Source organism: Gekko japonicus, unplaced genomic scaffold, assembly GCF_001447785.1.
Source record: "Gekko japonicus isolate JY-2015 unplaced genomic scaffold, Gekko_japonicus_V1.1 scaffold1426, whole genome shotgun sequence".
Taxonomy (NCBI): Eukaryota; Metazoa; Chordata; class Lepidosauria; order Squamata; family Gekkonidae; genus Gekko; species Gekko japonicus.
Window position 1 is genome coordinate 248,002 of NW_015175402.1, and position 26,655 is coordinate 274,656.

General features: G+C 46.0%; 1 protein-coding gene across 1 annotated transcript in view; it reads left to right on the top strand.

Moving 5' to 3' along the window:
- LOC107122588 (quinone oxidoreductase-like protein 2) overlaps window positions 1-26,655 on the top strand; it is a 61,600-nt gene that overhangs the window by 12,535 nt on the left and 22,410 nt on the right. Inside the window, exons 2-3 of the mRNA XM_015425707.1 lie at window positions 23,738-24,026; window positions 25,722-25,878. Coding sequence (XP_015281193.1) covers window positions 23,738-24,026; window positions 25,722-25,878 — 446 coding nt within the window. The remainder of the gene's footprint in view (window positions 1-23,737; window positions 24,027-25,721; window positions 25,879-26,655) is intronic.

The following is a 26,655-nucleotide window of genomic DNA, read 5'->3' on the forward strand; positions in this document are numbered from 1 at the left end:
AAAAAATCTGCAAAGAACTGACATCTGTCTTCCTCTGTGGCTGCTCTCTCTCTTGCACACACACCCCTCTCTAGCTTTTCCCCTACTTTCCCTGTTTAGCTGTGGCTGTTTTAAGCCTTTTCATTTTCTGTTTGTCATTCAGTGTTGAGGTGGGAGTTGGAGATAATTTGTCTGCTGCTTTATTTATCTCCAAATATCAATAAAAGACTTAATTGCTATAAATGAAAAGATGCATTGATTAACTTGTCATGCATTGGGTTAACAGAATTACTCAGCAGATGTTAACCGCAGATTGTAAAAGAAGATAGAGGCTGCATAACGGGGGAAAAAAATAAGTGGGACCCAGCTGTGTTCTAAGGAACAGATTAAGCAGACGGTTTTAGTTCTAGTTTAGATTTAGAATATAATAGCATTGGCACTGTTCATCTAATGGCCATATAAATCTAGAGTCATGTATATCAGTAATCATTTCAAATCAATGATATGCACATATTGTGATATTAAAATATTTCTTGTAATATTTTTATAGTTTTATTAATTAAAAAGAGCCCTGCTTTTGTCCAGCTTCCTGTTTCATACAGTGGCTAACCAATACTTTGGTTGGCAAACAAACTGGGCATAGAGGCCAACCCTGCAATTCTGAGCATGCTTGTTTCTCAACAAGCCCCCCCCCCCCAAATGAACAGGACGACTAATGGCTGAGTAACCATGACCAATACAGGGCTTCAACATCCCCTTGCCTTGTGTCCATTTGATTCCATGGAATTTGGGCTGAAGAGATTGTCAGCAGATTAGATCATAACTTTAATTGATTGCAACGAATGCTTTCCCAGCCAAGGGTGTATACTTCTTCGAAAGCGCTATGTGGACAGTGACACAGAATGCATCAGGGTTTGAGTGAGAAACCACATGGCTTTAAACAGGGACTTGTATTTATGTGCTGCCAGGGATTGTCAAGGATTCAATCCAGACTAAATTTTCCACTTACGGAAGGCAATTCTGTCAGCAGAACAGAACTTTCCTGCTGCTCCCACTGTAGCCCATGGATCTAGGGTAGCCAGACCCCCCCCCCGGTGGAGGCAGAGGTTTCCCCCACCAGGTCTTGCCCCCCCCCCAGTTGCCAATCAGCTAGCCAGCAAGAGGGACCTATCAGAAGAAAGAGGAAGGGCCAGACCATGTCACTGGCGTCACACAGGAGGTGATCATGCCAGCGACATCCAGATGACGCTCTGGTAGTTGGGCAAAAATTTTATGGTAGAAATCATTTTTGCCTTACAGGTTTTGCTCAAATACCACAGCATCACAGCGACGTCGCAGTGTGATGATGTCACTTCCTGTACATTGCAGGTGAAATGGCCTAGGCCTTCCTCTTTCTGCTGGGAAGTTCCTCCCCATCCCCCACCGCTTGCCAGGTGGGATCTGGCAGCCCTACATGGATCTCCCCCGAATTCTGCTCCTGGGGGATGAAGTGCCATTGTGGAAGGACCCCTCGAGAAGGAGTAAGGAATGGTGTTGTCAGGTAACCCTGTCTTGATTTTAGAGGATAGTAGCAGCTAGGTTCCATCAATGTGGCTGCAGAATCACTTCCTCCTGAACTTCAGTCTTCCTAATAAGGGAGTGTCAGGTGCAGGCCCTAGAACTTCACTTAGCGTGATTGCCAGATGATACTCATACTGGGAGGAGGCCCTTAAGCAGGCTATGAAGTATAAATGAGGAAGAGGAAGCAGTAGCAAGGGGGTTTCATTGGAGACCTGGAATTGCTGGGAACAGTTGTTGCTGTAGGAAGCTCCAGTGACTAAAATTGTCTTTACATGTAGTGTGGCTTGTTTTCTTTCCTGTAATTAAAGTATATTTATGTTGCCAAGGGGACTTTGCCTCACTGAGCTTTTTTTGACCACTCAAATCCATTAAGAAGAACCCTTGCCTCAGGTAAGAAAACAGCCTCTGGCAAAACAGGGATAGGGAACCCTCATGAAGAGTTGGTTTTTGGACCCCACGTTTCTCTTCCTTAAGGAGTCTCAAAGCAGCTTACAATTCCCCTTCCCACAACAGGCACCTTGTGAGGTAGGTGGGGCTGAGACAATTCTCAGAGAACTCTGACTGGCCCAAGGTCATCGAGCAAGCTTCATGTGGAAGAGTGGAGATTAGAATTAAAGCCGGTTCTCCAGATTAGAGTCCACAGCTCTTAACCACTACACCACACTGGTTCGCACAAGGGACAAGTTGGGAATCTGCAACAGAAAGGGGGAATTAGTGGCAATTATTGCACTCCTTCTGTTGGTGGAAAACTTACTCTGGGTCTAACTCTTTGTGCTTGTGGGCCTCAGAGCTCTCTGCAGGTGTTCAGATAGAACATGCATACAATACAGGCCTTCTTTATTGGGAGGCAGTGTAAATCCTTGGTATGGGCCAGGGTCGATAGCAATTCAGTTTATTTGCTCACTTCATGTACATTCTGCATTTTTTGCTGAGACTCAAGGCAGAGAACAACTAACAATAATGCAGTAAAAACAGTATTATGCATGTATAACAACCAACCATTGCTCCATAGTAACTGTAAACAAAGAGAAGTATAATGCAGACAGTAAAGCAGGAGCTACGAGACTGGAGATCAATGCAGTGAAACACCATATTACATACAGTAGACAAGGTATTAAAGCTGGATTAGAAAACAATGCAACCAATACAGCTTAATAAATACTGTGAATTCCACTGACATCAGCTACAACTTCTTATGCACTTAATAAAAATGTCCCTTTGAATGAATCTGGTTTACGCCTACCATAGAACAATAAGGGATAGGAGCCTTCCGAACCTTGTTAGGCAGGCCGCCCCACCAGGTGGGAGCCACCACACTGAGAACACTTGGGTCTCTGGACAGCTGTCATTTGTACCCATTTCCAGGGTGGCACCTTCAGCAGGCTTTGCTGAGATGGCAGTGGAGCATATCAGGAGATGCTGTCCTGCAGATCTGTCAGTCCTAGGCCATGACTGGCTTTGTTGGTGATAATCAGTATTCTGAATTGAATCTGGAAACTAACCGGTAACTAATTAGTGACTGCAGAGTGGGTGTAATATGCATACTTTGCCTGTTGTTTTCAGTTGCACAGTCGAGTCCGACTCTTCGCGACCCCATGGACAAGATCTCACCAGGCCCTCCTGTTTTCCGCCGTCCTCTGAAGTTTGCTCAATTTTATGTTCGTTGCATCTATGACATTGTCTAACCATCTCATCCTTTGCTGTCCCCGTCTTCTTTGACCTTCAGTCTTTCCCATACTTTGCCTACTTCTTGATAATCATCCAGCTGTGGTGCCCTCTCCCCGCTGGGGTTTCCAAGTTGTTTTCAATAGTGGACTTACAAGTGCATTACAATCATCTAGCCACCATAGTGGACTTACATACAGTGGACTTACAATCATCTAGCCACCATGGTACAGTATAGGATTGCCTTGATAGTCCTGTGGTGGGAATGGTGGAAAATGGCATCACTGCAATACCTTGAAATTATTTCTGGCCAAAAACCCCAAAAAGCGACATCACTGAATCACAGTGTTGCTCTAGAACTATCCCTTCCTTCAAATCTCTATTGCCTGATCATAGAGTTCCAACGGATTCCTAGAGTGCAGAAATCATGTGTGATGCTGTAATCAGAAATGACATCAAGGCATCACACAATTCCATTTCCCCCTCCCTGTTTTCCCCCACTGCTCACTTGAGCAGCCGCAGGGACCAGGGAGGATGAGCAAGAGACCTCCCACTAGAAACAGGTGAGTGGCATCCCTGTTACTGCGGCATGAGGCCAAAGTGGACAGGTCAGGGTAAGGAGCTGTCGTCTGAGCTAAACAGATAAAACAAAGCATTTTTTTGCAGCTGCGTTAACTTCCTTTTCTAGTAAAAATGCTGGGTCCTCCAGAATAACATCCAGACTTTTAAGTAGAGACAGCAAGGATCAGTTGAACTCCATCAAATGTGGGAAATGCTATACCCAACATTACTTCAGTCCTCCCAACTAGTATCACCTCTGTTCTGTCAGGATTCAGTTTCAGCTTGTTCACCTTTAGCCATTCAATCATAGCAGTTAAGTACTGGCTCAGTTGCGGCAGCACTGGGAAGCCTGGGCAAAGAAACACAGAGCTGGGTGTTGTTAGCATAGGCATAATATATTATCTCTCCGAAGGACTTTTTACATAAAGATTAAATAACATCGAGGATGAAACTGAGTCTTGTGGAACTCTACAAGTCCTGCAATGAAGACAGTTTCTAACAGCAATCCTCTCAGCCCAATCAGAAGTGAACAGGTTAAACCACTCCAAAATGTGTCCACTAGAGGTCTGCCAACTCGGGGCTGAGAAATACCTGGAGATTTAGAGGGTGGAACCTGAGGAGAATAGTGTTTGGAGACGGAAAGGAGCTCAGCTGGGAAGAATGCCATAGAGTCCGCCCTTGAAAACAGCCATTTCCTCCAGGGGAACTGATCTCTGTCATCTGGAGATCAGCTGGAACACCAGGAGAGCTCCAGGTCCCACCGGGAGGTTGGCAACCTTCTTTATACTTCTGCCACCAAACATCTCAAGCTGGCATGGGCCACCATAGCAGCAACAATGAGGCACAGCCCTTGTCTACATTCAAATGGAGATCATCAGCCAAAGCCACCAGCGCTGTCTCCATCTCCTAGCCTGGCCTGAAGCCAGACTGAAAGGGGTCTAGAGAAGCCGGCTGCTGCAGTGTACCTGTTGCATCCCTGAGAACACTGAGGGGAAGACTGTGAAAAGATCCACTCTAGGCTTCAAAAAAACCCTCTTCTTGTACAGGATTTTTATCAGTGCTGCTTAGCTGATAGGCTCACCTTGGTGCTCTTCCAGGCTTCCACGGGAGGTGGTGGGCTCTCCTTCTTTGGAGGTTTTTAAAGAGGCTAGATGGCCATCTGACAGCAATGTTGATTCTGTGAATTTAGGCAGATCATGAGAGAGAGGGAGGGCAGGAAGGGTTGTTTTATGTATTGAAAGGCGGGAGACGATCCTCAATACAAGACTTTTATTCAGAACATTACTCCGCTCTAATCTGACTCTGCGAAGAGCGGCATCCAAACTTATACTGTTCCAAACTGAACTATATACAATGTAACTACTTTCATGAGGTCTGATTGGACCTAAGCGGAGCTTTCTGATAGGATACTCTGTATGGCTTTAGGACCACTAGAAGGTCTTTATTACGCAGCCAATCACAACAGAGGAAACTAGGATACCTTAACACAAACCATAACTAAGTGGCTTAGAAATAACTCAGAACATAACAGGTTGCATCAGAGCTCAATTCTTGTGGCCCTTTCTTACATACCCAGGGAAATGCCGATCGCCACTGTGGGGTGGGGTCAAGAAGCGGTTTTCTCTAGGCCAGTTTGGCCATGGATCCTGGAGGGTTTTTTGCCATCTTCTGGGCATGGAGCAGGGGTCACTGGGGGTCTGGCGGGGGGGGGGGCGGGGGGGGGTAGTTGTGAATTTCCTGCATTGTGGAAGGGGGGTTGGACTAGATGACTCCGGAGACCTCTACCAACTTTTGATTCTATGATTCCACGTTCCGTTTCTAAGGCAGAATGAAACTTGGTAATATGCCTAGGGTGGGGAGCAACTCAAGATACGTTTCATAACTCTGAAGTAGCTCTCATTAAAGAAAGGGATGGTGACTCCTGGTCTGGGGTATGTCCTTTTTCATTAGCTGGGCCTGCTGCAGCCTGGGTGAAACCCATAGCAGCCAATGAGGCCACAAAACCCAGAGTTAGCCCACACAAGGTATCCTCAGAATGAATGTCAAAGTCATCAAGAACAATCCTCATCCAGGAGCAGGGCTCTCTGCCCAGACCTGGACACCACGGCCACATCTTCCGCCAACTCCAGTTTGTGAGGTCAGGGACCCAATCAGAGCTGGCAGTCTAGAAGCAAGCTGGCAATTCAACTGGACAGCGGTAGATAATTGATTCTGGATTGCCTCAATATAGTGAATTTGGAAGCTGGGCAACAAGTTGCTTCTGGCCGAGAACAAAGGCCAGAAGCCGCAGTTTTGCCAGATCAGACGGGCTCATATTTGCTCCTTGTATGTCCTGGCATGGTTGAGCTAGCAGCTACAGTATCAGCCCTACTGGTGGACTGGTATTGAGCTCCCAAACTGCCACAGTGAGGCAGAGAGGAAAGCATACGGCCCTCCACATTCAGAGGCAGTAAACCTCTGAATACCAGTGTCAGGAGGCAACATCCTTGGTCTCTATGCCATTGTTGGCCTTCCATGGCAAGTGGTTGGCCGCAGACATGATGCTGGACTAGATGGACCAGTGGTCTGATCTGATCCAGCAGAGCTGTTCTTACGTCCTGCTGCCGCAGCCCTGGTTGAAGCCCCTCAGGTAACATGGGGAACACAGACTCTAACTCTGGGTTCAGCCTTGGCCAGACCTAGGGTTGCCAAATTCAGGTTGAGAAAATCCTGGAGATTGGGGAGGACAGGGACCTCAGTGGGGTACAATGCCCTGTAGTACACCTTCCCAAGCATCTTATTTCTCAAGGGAAACTGATCTCTATAGTCTGGAGATGAGCTGTAATTCTAGGGGATCTCCAGGTTCCACCTGGAGGCTGGCATCCCTAGCCTGACCCCTTTCAAAATGCTGCCCATTCACACTGCAGGTGGCCAGATTCTCAAGGGATGACCGTCAGGCTAGTCATTAGGTAAACAAAGTACGCCTCATGGTTATCAGGAAACAGTTGAAGCTGAACACACATGAAGCCGCCTTAAACTGAATTAGACCATTGGTCCATCAAAGTCACTATTGTCTACTAAGACTGGAAGTGGCTCTCCGGGGTCAGTCTTTCACATCACCTCCTACCTGGTCCTTCTAACTGGAGATGCCAGGGATTGAACCTGGGAGCTTCTGCATGCCAAGCAGATGCTCTGCCATGGACCCACAGCCCCTTATATATTTATATATATTCTTCATATATTACTAATGGTGAAAGATAACAGTGATAATAATTATTGTTATTATTTGAAGAAGGAGGTAAACAAAAGGCAGATGTTTTAAAAGGGCTGACCTTGCAGATCTGAGGGACGCAATTAGCATCTGTGTCCAGTAAATATACTCCAGAAACTGGAGACGCTGGAGCTTCATTCTTCTCTCCACAGCTGTTCATCTGACCTGGGAGGTCTATGCTGCCAGCAATGGAGTGGGGGATTCATTTGGACAACTCCCATTTATAGCCATGCCAGTAACATGCCTGGAATTCCTTCTGTGCAAGAAGTAAAAACAGCCCTGTTCATATATCCGATGTTTTAGCCACCCAGATTCACAAGGAATCCTTGTGCAGAGTGTGGGAGGACCACACTTTGCTTATTTTTACTTACATGGAGCCATCACTGGACATGGTCCTTTGCATAGCAAGGAGTGTTTTCAAAGTTTTATTCACTTTTATGGCATTAATTGTTCCATATGTTTCTTTACAACATACCATTTATTTACATTCCCACATCTTTCTCCTATTCCCACCTCCAAACCCCGCTTACTCTCCTGGCGGTAGCTTTCACTGTGACTTCTGCTACTTCAGTGCCAGATGTCAAGCACCAGCCTGGCAGGCTGTGTTAAGGCTTGGTCCTCTTACCTCTTCTGGTGCCACAAGGACTGCATCTTGGTGCATTCTGGGAAATGTAGTCCATCTGTACTTGATCTATTAAAGCCTGGCACCAGGCACAGGGGTGGGCAGGTGTATTAAAGCACCGTCGATGACAGTTACCCTTTCTAAGTACAGTTGCCAACCTCCAGGTGGTGGCTGGAGATCTCCCACTATTACAACTAATCTCCAGGCAACAGATCAGTTCACCTGGATAAAAAGACTGCTTTGGAAGGTGGACTCTACAGCATTATACCCCACTGAAGTCCGTCCACTCCCCATCTCACCCCCAGGCTCCATCCCCAAAATCTTCAGGTATTTCCCAATCCAGAGATGGCAACCCTATTTCTAAGAAAGGAATCTTCAGGTTACTCCAACCAAGAGGAATGGAGAATAAATGTTCAATGGAAAATAATGGTTGTTTAACATATTTGTATTATTCTCATCAACATACAGTCCCAGATGCCTAGTAAGATGTGAAGTCCACTTCAGCTGACTAGTTGGCAGGCCTGCAGCCACAGAAGACAGAGCATAGCTCTCTTAGAAATAAGCTTCTTGAATGTCCAGCTGTTTTGTTTTAAAGTGGGTTTCTAATCTTTTTCTTAAAGAGATAAAAGGTGAATGTGCAGGCGGTTTTTCATCTGATTGCCAAAAACGAATGGGCCCTGGGTCAGTTGATACCATTATAACCAAACTCATTCTGATATGCCCTTTTCTATAATCTTTCCCTCTTGACTTCTCCTCTACCTTCCTTTTTGTGAAGAACTGACGCATGACAGCAGTAGGCAGAAAATCTGACTAAGATTCAAGCTATTTTGGGCTTGCCTATTCAGTTTACAGGGGGGAAATTGCCTCAAGAATAAAATTTCTGGCTGCAGGTCTGCTAAGTGGATTATCTGGGGGTAGAACCTTTTTTCCCTCCAAATGTATTGACACAATTTCTGCTGTGTCTTTATCCAGCTTGCAGCCCACATATCATTTACATGAGTTTTTTTACATTCTGAACAGGTTTAGCATCTTAATTGCAATTAATTTTTCTACTGTTATAGGAAATCTATTATGAAATGTCTCCAAGTCACGCATTCAAAAAGCTATATAGCTGTTTCTGCTGGTTTATGTGCTCATTCACATATATGATAATGAATAATCCATGTATGTTTTAAATGCTTCCATATAGAAATTTTAGATATATAATGTATACTATTGATATCACACAAAAACTATACATACCTATGTGCTATTTTTTGCACTATACTTTCTAAGATTCTTTTGCTTAATTTCCAAGATCTATGTACAGGCTCAGAGGCAAGGTAAAGCTCAAAGTGGATTGGATTGTGAAATGCACAATGTGAATTTTCTATTTCTCCTTGGAGAACTTCGTTAATTAATTGGAGGGAAAACAAAATCATATCTATTCATGGGTAGCTATTATTTACCCAAGGGAATAAGGCATGTTTTCTTTTATCTGGATGTTGGATCCTCCAAATACCTATAACTATAAATATTTAATACCTTTTTAAAAGCATCTAATTAATAGGCCCGTATTCTTTGCAGTGGTGAAGGTTACTTTGTTCCTTTCCTCACTTGGATCTCATCCCTGGTTTTATCAGAGTTCAACTCGCAACACAATACCTTGCATTTATCCCTGGTTATAACAGCATCCGTTTATCCCGGGACAAGTGTAGGGCGAAACCGGGGTAACCTCAATGTACCGTTTCCCCGAAAATAAGATCTACCTGAAAAATAAGCCCTAGCAAGATTTCTATGCATTTGTGGTATAAGCCCTAGTGTGTCTTCTTGAGAAAAAATAAATATAAGACAGTGTCTTATTTTCGGGGAAACACGGTAATGTGGAAACAAAAAATACCCCGAGATAATTACAGATGTGAACTTGAGTGCAGTGTAAGTTCGGGGACAGGGCTAAACCAGGATTTAAGGTCTAGTGTGGAATCAACCTTAAAGGATTCAACTTTGCCGAAAGATCTCTTGAACTAGTACTGTCTGCATGCATGTTTGTTTTCCATCTGCCCAAAAAGTCAATAAACCTGTTACCTTGTGACTTGACTTGACCTGCCCCTCTGACTGGTTTTGGAGTCTGTCTCTTTCTGTTTGCCTTTGTAACAAATTGACCATTTTCCGTTACTGAATCTTTGGCTTGTTCTTAACAAAATTATCTTGGCTTGACAACCTGGCTTCATCCTCTTGACTCTGGATAGATTTCATGCAGGAGAAGAGAGAATTCCCACTGACAGAAGCCCTATCTGTTCCTTTTGCTGGATCAAATCATCTCTTGGTTAGAATAAGAAAGGTGTCAATACTCTCAAGACAAACAGGTATGAACTTTCCACCAGAGGTTCTTCCTGGGCAAAAAGTCTAATATCACTGGCCAAGAATCAACCTTTGAATCTTTCCTATGAGCCAATATCCTGTGGGCATGATGAAGTTAATTTTGTTAATTTTGGTTGTCTACAGGCTCCTGAATTTGTAGGCTAATTCATATATTACTTTATGAAACAGCTATACCTAAGAAGTTAGACATGCACCCTGGACAATATAAAGTGTAAAGCTCAAACGAGGGCCAGCTTTTCTTTACAACTGATGCATCATATGTATAATTAGGGAGCTTGGATCGGCAATGGCTTCCTTTCAAGTATACTCAGTTCTGTCACTGAAGTATGGGTAAAAGAGCCCTTATATGGGTAAAAAGAGGAAGAAAACGTCACCATGATCAACACATAAAAAGAGGAAGAAAACTTCACCATGATCAACACCATGATAGCTAGGTGAAGGAACCTCACTCTTCCAAGACAGACATCAAGATGCCTTCCACAATGGATTCTCAGAGTGGGGATGGGATTCTGGCTTGGTTTTTCTCTTGCTTTAAAGGGATGGTTAATACATGCATGTAATCAGTTGTTCTGTCATCACGTCCAGTGCAATTGTAAGCAGAGTTGAACCCTTCTAAATCCATTTGGAATTAGAAGACTTTTAACTCCACTTAGGATACCAATGTCGGTTACTCATCCCTTGATGATTTAAACTTGAGTATCCACTTCCACTGAAAAGTACTAGAGATGACATATAAGTTCAAGTAGTGGTGTTTCATCTGCAAAGGATGATTTACACATTCAAAAAGCCATCATATTAGAAGAAGAGACTGGATTTATACCCCGCCCTTCACTCGGAGTCTCAGAGCGGCTTACAAACTCCTTTCCCTTCCCCACAACAGACACCCTGTGAGGTAGGTGGGGCTGAGAGAGCTCTGAGAGAAGCTGTTCTTTTCAAGAACACTTCTGACAGAACTATGGCTTGCCCAAGATCATCCAGCAGCTGTGACTGGAGGAGTGGGGAATGAAACCCAGTTATTCCAGATTAGAGTCTGTGCACCTAACCACTACACCAAACTGGATCCCAACATATTATCAGCCTAAACACATGAACCTGCCTCACAACCACCATTCCACTTGTTTCATGTTTCTGGCAAATCCTGAGACTGGCTCCCAGAAAGCCCAGTGTAGCACGAAGCCATTTCTGGAGTCTTCCATTGGAGAAGAAATCAGAAATATTATTCATTCTGCAAGGCATTCATAGATGCATCTTGATTTGACAACTGGGACAGTGTGAGATCTGCCATTTCCCAGGGAAAACAAATAACCTCTTTGAACTGGGATGGAGGCTGATGTGTGACCCGACTGGTGGTGGAGAGGGTTAAATATTTAAAAGGCAAGTCATTGCTGGAGCGACTGCTATTCCCCTTCATCTTTTGCCAACTGCCTGCAGGATATATATTCTGACATTGAATTTCTACCTCACAGAGGAGGCTGCAGTGTGGCTTTGAAACTCATAGCTCTTTGCTCTTTCCACCTTCCTTTCCAAATACGAGGGGGGGGGAGGAAGAGTCCCTGCAGTCTTCTTGATTTTAGAGGTCAAACTCTCATTGACTGCCATTGTGCATGGCTCCATCCAAATAAAGGGCGAAGGCAGGAGACAGGGAAACAGATGCCCAAGTCTTTGGTTCCCCAAAGGTGTATACCACAGTATGTTGCCTAATCCTTAAAGAGCCAGAGGGTTCAGTTGTTTTTTTTTACTAGAACATACAACCATGGCAATCCCTATGGAATATGGGAGGGTCAGTGTGATGTTGTGATTAGACTCTGCTGTGGCACTTGCTGTGTGACCTTGGGCTAATTGCTTTCTGTCATCCCAGCTTACCCCACTGGGCCGCTAAAGAATAAACTGAGGAAAGAAGAACCACTACATAGTCCTGAGCAGAGGTCATTTCGGGGGGGAACGCGGGGGATCGCAGTTCCCCCGGGGTGAGGTGCAGGGGGCGGGGCACATGACGAAGCCCCGCCCCCTGCTTCCGGCTGCCCCGCTTCCAGCCCTCATTCAGCCAGGAGGAGGCAGGAGAAGAGGGAGGGTAAGTTGCTTCCTCCCCACCCCTGCCTGCCTGCCTGGGGCCAGGGAGGGCCTTGGCGGGGCTTCCTCACACTCCCGCTGGCCTTGCAGGTCCACCGCCAGGCCCCTGATGTCAGGGGTGTGGCATATGCTAATGAGTTATGCTAATGAGTTCCCCTAGCTCTTTTTCTACGAAATGACCCCTGGTCCTGAGCTTCTTGGAGGAAGGGAAGGGTTAAAATGGAGTAGGCAGGTAAATAGATGTATTATGGCATCTCAGAACATCATGTTACTATCAGCAGCTAGGTGGTGGGCGGTATGATACCTAGTGAGGGTGTCATGAAAACTAGCATTTGAGTGTACAGCACTATTACAGTGCTGGGGTACAGGTAGAAGAAGAGGAAGATTGGATTTATGCCCTACCCTTCACTCGAAGTCTCAGAGCAGTTTACAGTCTCCTTTCCCTTTCTCTCCCCACAACAGACACCCTGTGAGGTAGGTCGGGCTGAGAGAGCTGTGACAGAAACTGCTCTTTCAAGAACAGCTCTGAGAGAACTGAAGCAGCTGCATGTGGAGGAGTGGGGAATCAAACTGGGTTCTCCCAGATTCGAGTCCACACTCCTAACCACTACACCAATTTAACAGCTACACTAGGTAGTTAAGCAGCAGGAAACTCAAGTGTAAGTTCTGCCAGTTGGGGCTACCCACAACTGTGCTATCGTTTCAGGGAGTACATCTGAAGAACTACATCACCAAGATGCTGAAAAGTGAAATTTCAAAACTAATTGACCAATTAAAAACAAATGGGACCAAAGAAGTCAAGAGGGTCCCCCCCCCGCAAGAAACATGAAATGGGTGATCTTTTGAGTAAGATATTCTCACAGGTACTGTACTACTGACTGACCAGTCCGTCAGACTGATTGCTTGCTAATAAGCCGGGATGACCATCTGAGGTTTATCGATGGGACCCATGACAGAAAATGCCTCCTGATAGTTGTCAGTCTCTCCAGTGTTTTTGAATGAGACAGGCATCAGAGCCTGGAGAAAATGACTCTCCTCCAACTCTGGAAAGGAGGCAAATGCCATTCGAAGACTGAACGGACAGGGAAGAAGAGAGGGCGAAAATGCTGAGAGCTTCTGGATGGAGTCAGTTGGGACGGGTGGAGACCGCTGTACAAACTGTTGTCTGCTAAAGGTGCGTCTGTTTGCTTCCAATGTGCTGTTTGTGTATGTATTTATAAAATAAAGCAAACATCACAAAGTCTTCTCCCTCAGCCAGAAGAGGCTGTGGCAGAGCTCCGAAACCCCGGGACCAAGACCCACTGAATAAAGTGAGACTTACTTCTAAGTAGATCAGGTTCAGCTTGTTCACTATGGCTGCATGGTGGTGGTAGAAACGGTTGCCAAGTGCTAGCTGATTTACGGCAACCAGGCCTATAGCCAGGATTTTTTAAATTTGGGGGACTTTAAGTTGGGAGCACACCCCCCCCACATACCCCCACGCTCCCCCCCAAGCGAGCAGCCCTACTCCTGCCCTTCCCTGCAACCACTTGGCTTTAGGGTAGGGCTTGTGGGGAGGGTGGGAGAGATTGTGTGCCAGCTGCCAATTTTTTGGCACAGTGTTGGGTGATAGTGAGATATTGAAAAAATTGATATTTAGCAGAGATAAGATAGTCCAGCAGAGCCAGAGTAAAATAATTCAGACTGAAAGTCCATGTGTGATTAAAATATACAGTTTTTACTAAATTCTAGCATGGGAAGGGTAACTGGGATGAAAATAACAACAGAGCTAAATCGGCTACATCCTTACTCTACAAAGACAAAACTAAAAGAGAGAGATTATGGCTACTCTTCTTCTTCTTCAGAACACCAAACAAAGACGGGAAGAGAAGCCATAAAACGGTAATACAACTTGACACTTTAGTCCCAATCAAATGCCTAGATCAGGGAGAAAATTCCCGGGCTTTCTACAGCTAAAGAACATTGGTTACATGAAAAACATGTGACTTCCTGTGAGTAACATAAACAAACATTTAACCCCAGATATACTGAGTGTTTTCAACTTGTAATACCCAGCACACAGGCAGGCTTAGTGCCTTTGGGAGAGAGGGGGGAGACAGGCCCGGCAGCTTGGGATCTGAAGGGACCAACTCAGGCACAAAGCGGGGAAGGAATTGGACCGAAAGGGGCTGCGGCCAGTGACAAACACCATACATAAAAAACTGGAAGTTGGGGGGCCTGGGCTGGATGGGAAGTCGGGGTTGGCTTGGCAGTGAGTCGGGGGGCTGGGCCCCGAGAGGCTCCACTGTGACTACGGGCCTGATGGCAACCCCACAGGGTTTTCAAGGCAAGAGATGTTCAGAGGTGTTTTGCCATCAGCACAGGGACCCTGGACTTCCTTGGTGGTCTCCCATCCAAATACTAGCCAGGGCTAACACTGCTTAGCTTCCAAGTTATGATCAGATCAGGCTAGCCTGGGCTATGCATACGTAAGGACATTTTCCTGGGAGGAAGGCCCATTGAATAAAAGGCTTACTCCTGAGTAGACTTACTAAGGACCTGCTCTCCAACACTGCCACCATAAGCAGAACTCCACCCTTCTAATAGTCCATTTAAAACAATGAGCTTAGATGGATATATAACTCTGCTTTAGATTGCACTGTTAACCTGTTTGGTGTTATTCCTGGAACCTCTTACTACAGGGAAGTAGGCGGGGAGAATATGACAACTGTGTAGTGTATTGCAAATTGGAATGGAAGGTAGCCAAGGTAAAAGGATGTTCTAAAAGTGATCTAGGGTGGAATCTGAGAAATTACAGATTCTGCTCCAAGTAAATGGCAGGGGGGAAAGCTTTATTATGTCTAGAATTGTCGAATGGATAGAAGAATAAGCCTTGCCACAGAGGAACGGAGATGATTTTGCAAGGCTTGAGAGTGTAAGCAAGCACACCAATTGTCTATTTTCACTGACATAAATAGAAACATGTTATTATGTTTCATGTTTCTATTACCTTTACAGTGTCTGTGATGCTCCAACACGAAGGGCTTTTTGTAATCTTGCTGGTCTAGTGAGAAACTAGTTAAAATCAGAGCTCTTGACTAAAACCAATTCAGGTCCCGGTCACATGGGCGGGAAAATCCGTCGGGGAAGGGAGGCATATTAGATGCGGAGCTAAAAGAAGCACGGGAGCGTGATCTTACGCTCCCCCGCGGCTCCATTCTCCCTCCGCTGGCACCCGATCACACTGGGTAGGCAAAGGCGTAGTCCCAGTGAGGCAACGCGGTGATCCTGCATTAGTGCGCATGCGCGGGTTGCGGACGGCTGCAGGATGCTACAGGCTGCCGGCACATCCACGATCCCACGCCCGCCGTCACTGCGGATCTTCCGGTAGGTACTACATTTTCCTTAGTACCTTTTAGATCCGTGTTTTTGGCCGGAAGGGACGGGTTGGGGGTGGGTGCGCGATGCTTGCCAGATATTGGCATCTGATCACGCCGGTTTAATCCGCCCTCAACCTGTCGGTTTTGCGGGGCAAATCCTCCCGTGTGACCAGGACCTCAGTCTCTCCCCTGCCCACAGTAATTTATTATTTGCTAACATCCTGCAGGAGGCACTGTGGACTGCCCTGAAGTTGTTTTTGTCTTAGTTGCCATCTTGTTCTGATTGTTTAAAATTTGGTTTTAATTATACGTTTGTTCCCATTTTATTGTATATTTTATATGTTGTGAGCCGCCCTGAGCCCATTTGTGGGACAGGGTGGGATATAAGCTTAATTAATTAAATGTGTCTGTGTATATATAGTACTTAAGTATATTTGGAATAAAGCAACATATTTCTTTGTGTTAAATGGCTGGTGGCTTAGGTGCTGGGATCTGAAAACCATACAAGGCACCGTTCTAACTTGTGATAACTTGTTCTTTCCCCAGTAATTGGTGCTCATGTCTAACTGGCTCAGTTGGAGGAACGATTCTCAAAGCTTTCCCATCATTAGCTACACTTTGGAATACGGAGGGAAAAGGAGGGGGCCATGCCTAGGCAGAAAGAGGGAAAAGTTATTCATTTGGTCCATTTTATCCCAACCTCCCTCCAAGGAGCTCAAGGCAGCATATGTTGGTTTTCCTACCTCCATTTTACACCCCAACAACCTTGTAAGGTAGGTTAAGCTGAGAGTGACTGGCCCAAGGCCACCCTTACTGGCACAGTGGAGATTCATGGCACAGTGGAGATTTGAACCTGGGTCTTCCATATACTAGTTCAATTAGCATTGCCAAAAGGTTGGAGAGAGAAAAATATCCTGTCCCTTTAATAGAGGCTTATTGGGATGCTATCTACCAGGTGGTTATTTACCTCCATCAGTTCTCTTCCATACATTAATCTTTATTACAGTGACAGGTAATTTCCTCCCAGGTCTGCTGGCAAGCCTAAATCCATCACTTATAACCATAACACCCAGCTAGCTCTCTAAGGCTTCAGTTCTATGAACAGTTTCCTGGGAGCAAACCCTACTTGAATAAAGTGGGACTTACTTTAGAGCAGACCTGCCTAGGATTGCTCTCTAAGTGATATTTCAGCCTCTCCAACCAACGCTGTAGTAGGCAATCCTGAATACTGAATGTGGAACCGAATAAAAACCAAATGGTAGTTCTTAAATCATTTTAAATTATGTTGCATGATAATACAACAGAATTACCCACCTTGCTGCTACCTGAAAATGAGGGTAAGAATGGGCATCCAAATCCAAATAACAGTTTGTTTAAAAATTAAGAAATATATTATTTCTCAGTATGCAGTCCCTAAACATTTTTAGAAGATGATAAATGAAAAGCCAAGTATGATGCTGCTCAGAGGCTTGGTGAGGGCAGCAGGCCAGTTGGTTCTCTCTAGCCTTCTGTTACCATCCTAACTCTGCCACTGGTCTACCTTACACTGAATTATTGAGATAATATATATGAAGCATTTGAACTCTTGAAATGTAGTATATTAACATTAGGAATCATGATTACTCTTCTTGGGCCCCTGCCACATGGTGGAAAAAAGAACGGCCAAAGTACGGTTTTTTAGAGCTGCACCAAAAGAGACATGTGGCGGTGGGATCAGATAGATCCCCTGAGCCGCTGTGCAGTTCCTCCCCAGCAGGATCAGATGCCAGGGGGAAGCCACTGAAGGGAGAGCGAGGCATGTGTGCGCATGCGCAGTTCAGCCGGGAGCCTCGATTGCTCCAGAAGACGGGCATGCCGGCGATCTCACGGCTGCACTTGCTGCGCCATTTCCGGTAAGTCCTGCTCTTTTGCAGGTTCTTTTTTGCAGCGGGTTTTCTGGCTGAAGGGATGGATCGGGGACGGGTGTGCGCCGCTTCCCAGATGTTGCGGTTTGATCGCGCCTGTTTGCTGCGCCCCCGATCCGTCTCTCTTTACTAGGGCCCGTGTGACCGGGGCCCTAGTAAAGCTTGCAGCTAAGGATCATCAGCTTACTTTAGCTAAAAGTAACTTTTGGAATTCAAAAAAGGCTGCTTTGTTGGTTTGTGGCTGCTGCTTTTTAAATTATTCACTGACATTTAACTAGTACTCCATGAGGTTAGCCTTTGGTGGCTGTATTAAGATTTCTGGGAAATGAAAACAGAAACACCTGTGGGGTAAGAAAAATTCCTGACTTGAAAACCACCACATTCTGTAACAGTTCTCCGAGTGCACATCAGTGGTCGGCTACAGACTGCTGTTCATGATGCAGTGGCTACTTGAGTGCTATCTCTGTGGGATGGGCTCAACCTAGAGTTGCCAGCCTCCAGGTGGGATGTGGGGATCCCCTGGAATTACAGCTCATCCCCAGACTATGGAGATCAGTTCTCCTGGTGAAAATGGATGCTTTGGAGGGTGGACTCTATGGCTTTGTACCCCACTGAGGTCCATGTCCTCCACAGACCCCACCTCCAAATCTCCAGGAGTTTCCCAACCTGGATCTGGCTACCCTATCACCCCATCTGCTACTGGGTGACCTGGCAACCCTAGCCCAACCCACTTGGTGAGAGAGAGAGGTCGTTGTAGTGATCAGATGAATGAGCAAGTAAGTTTTAATACTGCCTGCACCAGCTGGAAATGTGACCTAGTAGGGCAACTGAAACTCTTGATGACATGGAAATAAATTAACATCCTATTAAGGCTCTGTTAAAGAGACAGGACATCCCCTCCCCCCGGCCAGTTCACAGCCCTGCCCACAAGCAGATTCAACTGACCTAGTCTTCTCCAGGAATGTGCACGTAGGTAACTTGCATTCAGAGACTGTGTAATCTTCACGTATAACCCTGGTAAAGAATGGGCTGGTTAATTCTGTACAAGTGAGGCATGCTCGAATTTTCTTCACTGGGTAATGACCATGCCCTTTGTCCTGTAGTCATGCAACCTGATATTTCAGGGTAGGCTGCAAGAGTTTGTGGGTCATAAATAATTACCATGCAAAGCAGTCTAAGCAGCCTGAATAGCCCTGACTAGCCCAATGTCATCAGAGCTTGGAAGCTAAGCAGGGTAGGCCACAGTTAGTACTTGGACCATCAAGGAAGACTGGGGTTGCTATGCAGAGGAAAGCAAGGGCAAAACACCTTTGCTCGTCTTCTGCCTTGATAACCCCACGGTCCTGGGGTCGCCATAAGTCTGTTTGGCTTGGCAACACACACTTAATTGCCCCGACTTGGCTAGCCTAGGTTAGCCCCATCTTGTCAGATCTCAGAAACTAAGTAGTGTTGGCCCTGGTTAGTACTGGGCTGGGAGACTGCCGAGGAAGTCCAGGGTTGCTACGTAGAAGCAGGCAATGGCAAACCACCTCCAAACATTCTCGCCTTGAAAACCCTACGGGGTCACTGTAAGTCACCTGCGACTTGACCGAAAGGAGGGGAAAAAAGGATTCTAAAGTAGGAGACTGGCAGTACAATCCCAAGAGCACTACGGTCGGGGGCCCAAAATTTGTTGGTCATCCCGGTCCCCAAGGACACCAAAGTAGCTGCGACCAGGGCCAGGGCTTTTTAGGTGGCGGCTCATACCTGGTGGAATGAGCTCCTGGGGGAGATCCGGGCCCTGCGGGACCTTATGCAGTTCCACAGGGCCTGCAAGACAGAGCTCTTCCGCCAGGCCTTTGAGTAGGAGCCGCCGCCCCTACTATACCATCACCATCATGGTTGACGAGGCCCTGAGGAAGCACCTGGATATTGCAAAGATCGAAGCCGTTCTCCTGTGGGCGCAAACAGCATTGGAAGTACCACCTGGAACTGTATCGATGCCATCTTTGGACCTATGATATCAACAGTTTGAGCACCGTTGTTTTTAAGTATTGGATGTTTTAATGGATTATATAGATATATGTAAAACCGCTCAAAAGGTTAGAGCGGTATATAAATTGAATGTAAATAAATAAATAAAATATGTTTTAAGTTACTATGTATATTATGTTTTAATTATGGCATGGTTTACCTTGCCCTTGTTAGCCGCCCTAAGCCCATTGGGGAGGGCGGGGTATAAATGTGAAAAATAAATAAACAAATAAATAATAAATTAGAGCTGTGACCTTCTAATTATTGACCCGTTTCAGATGTTTCATTCTTGGCCAAGGTGACTGAATGGGGGGTGGTTGGACAATTTCCTGGATTCTTGAATGAAGCAGATTGTCTGGATCCTTTCCCGTCTGTTTTCAGGCCTGGTTATGGCACTGAAATGGCTTTGGTCACCATGCTGGATGAGCTGTGCGGGAAGATGGACAGAAGGAGTACGATTCTGCCGATCCTATTGGAGACCTCTCTGTGGCTTTTCAGTTCCATGGACTGCAGTATCCTGCTGGACAGCTTTTCAGGGCTGGAACTCAGAGGCACCACTTGGAGGGCTTTCAGGCCTACCTGGAAAGTAGGTTTCAGAAGGTGGCCCTTGGGGACTGCTGCTTGGTCCTTCGACCTCAGGAGTCCCACAAGGCTCCACCTTGCCCCCCATGAAGGGGTAGGAGAAAATGTAACAAATACAGAATACGGACGTCACTGCCAATGCAATCCTAACCAAAGTTACTTTAATAGACTGAGAAGGACTGCATTGTCAGTCACCTTTAAAGAAAAAAACAGCTAATGATGCAATCAGGTTCCTGTTATTTTTGGCAAACTTCCAAGTCATGTGCCATTCAAGGATATCTCACCAGGGCAACACCTCCAACAAAGACCAACACACCTTAGACAGATCTGTGAAGGACTGTTTACAGTAGAAGTGGGATTGCCTGCTGTTTCCAGAGAAGCGACCAATCTGGATCCTGTTGTAAGTGTTCAGTGTACTTTTTCACTAAAAGAATAATCAGTTTCCTTTGAGAATTGAGTTGCTACAGGCAAGCATTGCCACGAGCCTTCACAAAGGTTCGGCCCTCTTTGAAGACGTTCAGCTCCTTTCCCTAGTCAGATAACCAGAAATAGAAATGAATGTAATTTTCAGACAGGCATCTATGCCCACAGACACTGAATACAAAGAAGAACAGTTGGATTTATACCCTGCCCTTCACTCAGAGTGTCTGAGCAGCTTACAATCCCCTTTCCCTTCCTCTCCCTGAAACAGACACCCTGTGAGGTAGATGGGGCTGAGAGAGCTCTGAGAGAACTGCTCTTGAGAGAAGAGCTCTGAGAGAACTTTGACTGACCTAAGGTCACCCAGCTGGCTGCATGTGGAGGAGTGGGGAATCAAACCCGGTTCTCCAGATTAGAGTCCGCCACTCTTAACCACTACACCAAACTTGCTCTCGAGCACTGTTGTTTCCAGCTGAAATGCATTTTAGGGTCTACCTTGTGAATGAACACAAGATTATTTTTAGAGAGTGATTCATCAACCAATTACAGTGGGGTAAATTAACAGATTTATGGCCCCTCTGCCCAAATTATACGGTTCAAATGAAACAGGGAGGTAGATCACACTCTTTGCAAAGAAAGTCCCAGGTCTCATGTTCGTCCCCCAAGTTGTTCAGAGAAATGAGTTGTGTTTGGAAAGACCTCTGCCTGAGAGTCATCAGCACAGTCGGTATCAAGCTAGAGGGACAGGCCTCAGTATTAAGGCAGCATCATATATTTCCATACAATGCAACTTAATAGTTAATTACCCTACATATAGCAGGTAACATCTCTATCTTGGCATGCATCTTTGCTCAGAGTGTGAGGGTCACAGCACAGCACAGGGTCATATTAAACTATTATCCTAATTATACTATGGAGAACAGTCTTCGCCAAACCCATCTATCGTGTTGCTTGCATTGCAGGAACTCTTTGGGTTGGCCATGGTCAGTACTTGGTGGGGAGGGCGGGGTATAAATGGAATAAATAAATAAATACTTGGATGGGAGTCCACCATGGCTGGGGTTACTATGCAGATAAAGGCAATGGCAAACCACCTATGCTTATCTCTCGGTGGATGGGGTCACCATTAGTCAACTGCAACTCTATCACATATTCTTCTTCTTGACATAGTAAAAACCCTCTGAAATCCTAGCTTTGTAATGGTCCCATGCTCCTTCTAGTGGCCAAATGGAAATAATGCTTCACATTAAAACAATTGTTTTAGCTCTCTCTTTAGTTTACTTCAAGTGGGTAGTCGTGTTGGTCTAGAGACTAGAAAGGAAAATTGCTGAGTTGCAAGTTATCAAAACACTCAGAACAACAGAATCCTCAGGACTTAACAGGGATGTTGGTTTCTTATCTCACTACATAGGCTAACCTCATTCAGCCCTTATATCTGTATTCTCACAAATCCTCCACAAGGACCATTTTATTTTATCTCTTATTTGGAAAAATACAGTAGAATAGTAGATTAGTAGTAACATAATGAATAGTAGTAACATAATGAACAGTAGAAATTGGAATGTATGTCTCTGGTCTGGGGACAGGGGAGATAAATCTGCACAGCCAATCACTACACTTCAAAGAAGATGATGCTGGAAAGTCACCTCCATGCTGGAGAGGAGATGGATGGCAGGGTCTCAACTAATTACTCTCAGGATTTCACAATTAAGGATACATCAATCTCCAAGTTTGACAAATTTATTTCCTTCACTGTTTTCCCCCCAGAATTGAACCCAAACAAATTATAACCATATAAACTAAGCTTATCATTCCTGTTTGATCCTTGATCTTGGATTGATCTCCATGCTTGAGACAGATGGAGCATAACAACAAAGTCTCAGGAGGTAATTACTCTTACCACTCCACAACTAAGAATGACAGATTAGCACATCTATCTCCAATTTTGACATATTTATGTGCTTCACTGTTCTTCCCCAATTAAATCCAAACAATGGTGACCTTTTAAACTTAGCTTGTTATTCCTGTTTGCATCTGTTAAAAAATCTTCATTATGCTGTATGCTCGGACATCACACGAGAGGTCATTCTGGCGCCCCCAGCTCTCATTGGGGCTCTTTAAAAAGTTATGGCTGCCGACGCTGTCGGTGACAGCTGTAATGGCCGCGGGGAGAGGGGCAAAATGTTCCCCCACCTCCCTGAGCCTCGGGGTGGTGGCCTTGGACTCCTGGGTGCAAATTCCATCTCTCGCATGTGATGTCATCTCGCGTGTGATGTCATTACACGCAACATTACACGCAAGAGGTCATTCCGGCTCCCCCAGTTCTTGTTAGGGGCTCTTTAAAAAGTTATGGCTGCCAATGCTGTCGGTGGCCGCTGCGACGGCTGCGGGGTGGCAGGGAGGGGCGAAACGTTCCCCCGCCTCCCTGAGCTTGGGGTGGTGGCCTTGGACTCCTAGGGGCAAATTCCACCTCTCGCATGCAAGAGGTCATTCTGGTCACACGCAAGAGTTCATTCTGGCTCCCTCAGCTCCCGTTAGGGGCTCTTTAAAAAGTTATGGCTGCCGACGCTGTTGGCGGCTGCGGGGGGAGGGGTGAAATGTTCCCTGCCTCCCTGAGCCTCGGTGTGGTGGCCTTGGACTCCTAGGGGCAAATTCCACCTCTTGCGTGTGATGTCATCTCGCTTGTGATGACATTATAGGAGAGGTCATTCTGGCTCCCCGAGCTCTCCTTAGGGGCTCTTTAAAAAGTTAAGTCCCTGAGCCTCGGGGTTGCCACTAGGACATCACATGCGAGAGGTCATTCTGGCTCTCCCAGCTCTCATTAGGGGCTCTTTAAAAAGTTATGGCTGCCGACGCTGTTGGCGGCTGCGGGGGGAGGGGTGAAATGTTCCCTGCCTCCCTGAGCCTCGGTGTGGTGGCCTTGGACTCCTGGGGGCAAATTCCACCTCTCCCTTGTGATGTTCGAGCAGCAACGCCGAGCTGATGTCCAAGCGGCCTTGCAAGAGCTGAGCAAGGCTGTGAGAAGAACGTTTTGGAGCACGTTTAATTCATAGGGTCGCTAGAAGTCGGCAGCGACTTGACAGCGCTTAAGGGACACACAAATGGTCTTTTGGTCCCTCTAGTGACCAAGGGGAAGTAGTGCTTCGCATTTAAAGCGCCGCTGTGTTGATTCTACCCACGCCTTTTTAATCACGCGGCACATCTGTTTCTGTTAAAGGAGCCCCGTCCTCCTTGGCACGGGGGGCTGAAAGCATCATGTACAGCCAGGCTTGAGGTTTCCCCCTCTCCCACTGTGGAAACACAGCCTGCCCCCTCCTACACACAGTACGGATTTTATGCCTGCTTACTCACACGGAAGTCCCCCGATTTCAACGATTTCCCCCGATTTCAGCCCCAGCCCACACTTCCCTTTTCCAAGAACTGAGAAGCGCGTCCGCAGGGCGGGGGGAAGAGGGGGCATTTCCTTCTTTCTCCGGGAAAGCCTCCACCCGGGAGGCGGGTCGGAAAGGCGGGGCTTCCCTGCGGGAGGAAGGAGAGAAGGGCCGATCCGAGCTGGCAGCCAAGCGGTCCCAAACGGGGGTCAGTTTGTTTGCGCTGGGCGGCATGGCTACGGCGGGCGGATCGGCCGGGCTGCGCTGGAGTTTGCGCGCCAGGAGCGCTTTCCGGTTGGAGAACTGCAGGTGCGGTCCCAGGAGCCTCCCGCTCGCTTTGCTTTTCTTCCCCGGTCCCCACCCGGCCTCTTTGCTCCCGTCTCCTGCTCAAGAAAAAGGGCCGGCAGCTTTGCTTTTGCAGACATGGGGAAGCCCTCGGCTGCTGCTTCCCAGCTCGTTCCGTCTGTGCGGCGTCCTGATCTGCACCTTGTAAACCCAGGGAGGGGTTGAGACTCCCGAGGCAAAAGCCTGCGCGGCGTCAGTTCCACCTGCAGAGGAGGGAGTACTTGGTTCAAAGAAGTAGCTGCAGAGGTCTGCTACATCACAAACAACAAAGCCGCTTAGGCGGGAGGGCGGGATTAAAGTCGAACAAATACATAAAGAAATAAAAATAAACAAAGGTTCTTTCAGTCCCTAAACAGCTAGTGGATTTCTTGTGGTAGAGGCTGTCCTGCGCTTCACTTCCTCAGATGTGTGGTGGTATCTAAAACTATCAGTGGGACAAGCCTATGACTTTTATTTTGCTTAGAAATGTCAGAGATCTTTTATATTTAATGTCCTGATGGTGGCAGTGCTCAGGTTTACCCCCCCTAGTTGTATGTCTTTGTAAGCTTTTAGGGCCTGTTTCATCAGATTCACAGTGTCTCCGAGATACACTTCTAAAGGTTGCAGAAAATGCTGTGGTTGCAATCTGCAGATGATCTTTCACGCACCACACAAGTGGGTGGCTTTTATAAGTATGAGGAAAATGCACCCAGAACACAAGGAGCATGCAAGCCTTGCTAAGTTCCCATGGCAAGAGATTCAGGGAGATGGTGGAGGAAGACTGGGTCCGTGCATCTTTTTGCTGTGTATTTCCTGACAGGTCAGATAGATAGTCTGTTAATTAAAAGTAAGGCAATCTGATAGCGAGTAGGGATGTAGCACTTGACAAGAAAGAGCCAAAGGGAGAATCTAGGAAGAGATTTTTCACACAGAGAGACTTTTGAGACGGATCAGAGGTCATCTTTTCTTCTAGATGATAAACTTCGTTATGATTCAACCCAGCAATGCTTAGAGACAGCAGAAGTTAATAATTAAGTAGTGTCTTAGCACCAAACGTTCTCACTTTGTTGTTACGAAACTGATCTTTTTGGTGGTTCAGAACTTTACAAGCTCGTTGACTGGCTTTCCAAATTCACGGTTAAAGCCTACCTGCAATGTCCTGAGCACCAATAGAATCTTGTTTACCATGGGACTCTGTTGCTCCTTCCTGCCGTTGCCACAAAAAAATCCCCTTCATCTTTTCCCTGGTTACCATTGCCTGTGGCATGGCACTGGGTCTGCACTGGTGTGAACCATGGGTAGCCTTTGAAGCGGGGTTAGAAACTGGTTTACAAAGTCTGGTTTTGGGGGGAAAAACATAGTTGGCTTTGGTGAAATTGCAGTGCTGTACCCTAGTTAAAGGAGCTGCGGTGGCTCAAGTGGTTAAGATGCTGAACTGCAGGCTGTGGAAGGTCGGTAGTTCAGCAGTTCGAGACCCGAGTTGCCGCATGACGGAGTGAGCTCCTGTCTCTGGTCGTGGTTAGGATGCATTTCATCTGCATCAGGTCAAGTGAGGTTTGTGCCCCTTAAAAGCTTGCGTGTTTTAGCACAAGCAGATGGTTCAATGAAAGGCATTTTATCTAAAACTTGAGGACAGGAATGCAGGCTGTTATAACATTGCTACTTACTGTTGTGTTGCAGGAGGAATGCCTTTGGCCAAGAATCACTGGGTCCCATCTCTCTGAGTGGCTTCAGCCTCTTGCCGTTCCGAAGGGCCTATCGGGCAGCTCTTTGTACTGAGCTGACAAAGCCATTGGTTGTGAGGGATGTCCCATCTTCTTCTCTGCAGCCTCATGAGGTAAAAAGGTGGCAATATTTTTGATGCCTTTAAAGAAGAAGAATGAAGATACCTCTGAAGATTCAGAGGCAGAAGTGGGGGTTACTCAACAGCGTGGATGTGTAGATTTAAGGATTGTCATCGTGAACTGTCACTGCCTGTTGGCAAGGAGAAGAAATTCATGCTTGCTCTCATTCCCCAGTATAATGAAATGCAAACTAGGAACACGGTGGGTAACACTAGAGTAAACAGTGCAACGCTGTGTAAAAACAGTGTGTTCTACTCTATATTGAAATCCATTTTGAATAGTATCTACTCTATATTGAAATTCATTTTGAATAGTATGGAGACACACTGATGCCCGCAAATTTAGAATGATTTCAATACAGAATACAGCATGTTGTTTTTACACAATGTTGCATTGTTTGCTCTCATTCCCCGGCACCCCATTATTTAAAAATGTGGGAGTTTTCTATAAATATGTACAAACATCTCGCCTTTCCATATCTGGCCCCAATGTGCAATTTTAATTTTTAAATCTTATTTTACACAAACTTACAAACATAAGGCATAAACTACAATCACACAACCCTCATCTAAACCATACTTCTATGACATCCACAACTATAATGATCTACAATTGTCTAAATTATTCATAAAACATATATATACATAAACACCATCATCTAGATTACAGTCATTCAGCTATATAGCTATCAATCCAAAACATCTATTTAGAATTTATATATATTCCTAATTTTTCACTTCTACTTAAATATCCTTATTCTGTCTTTTCTG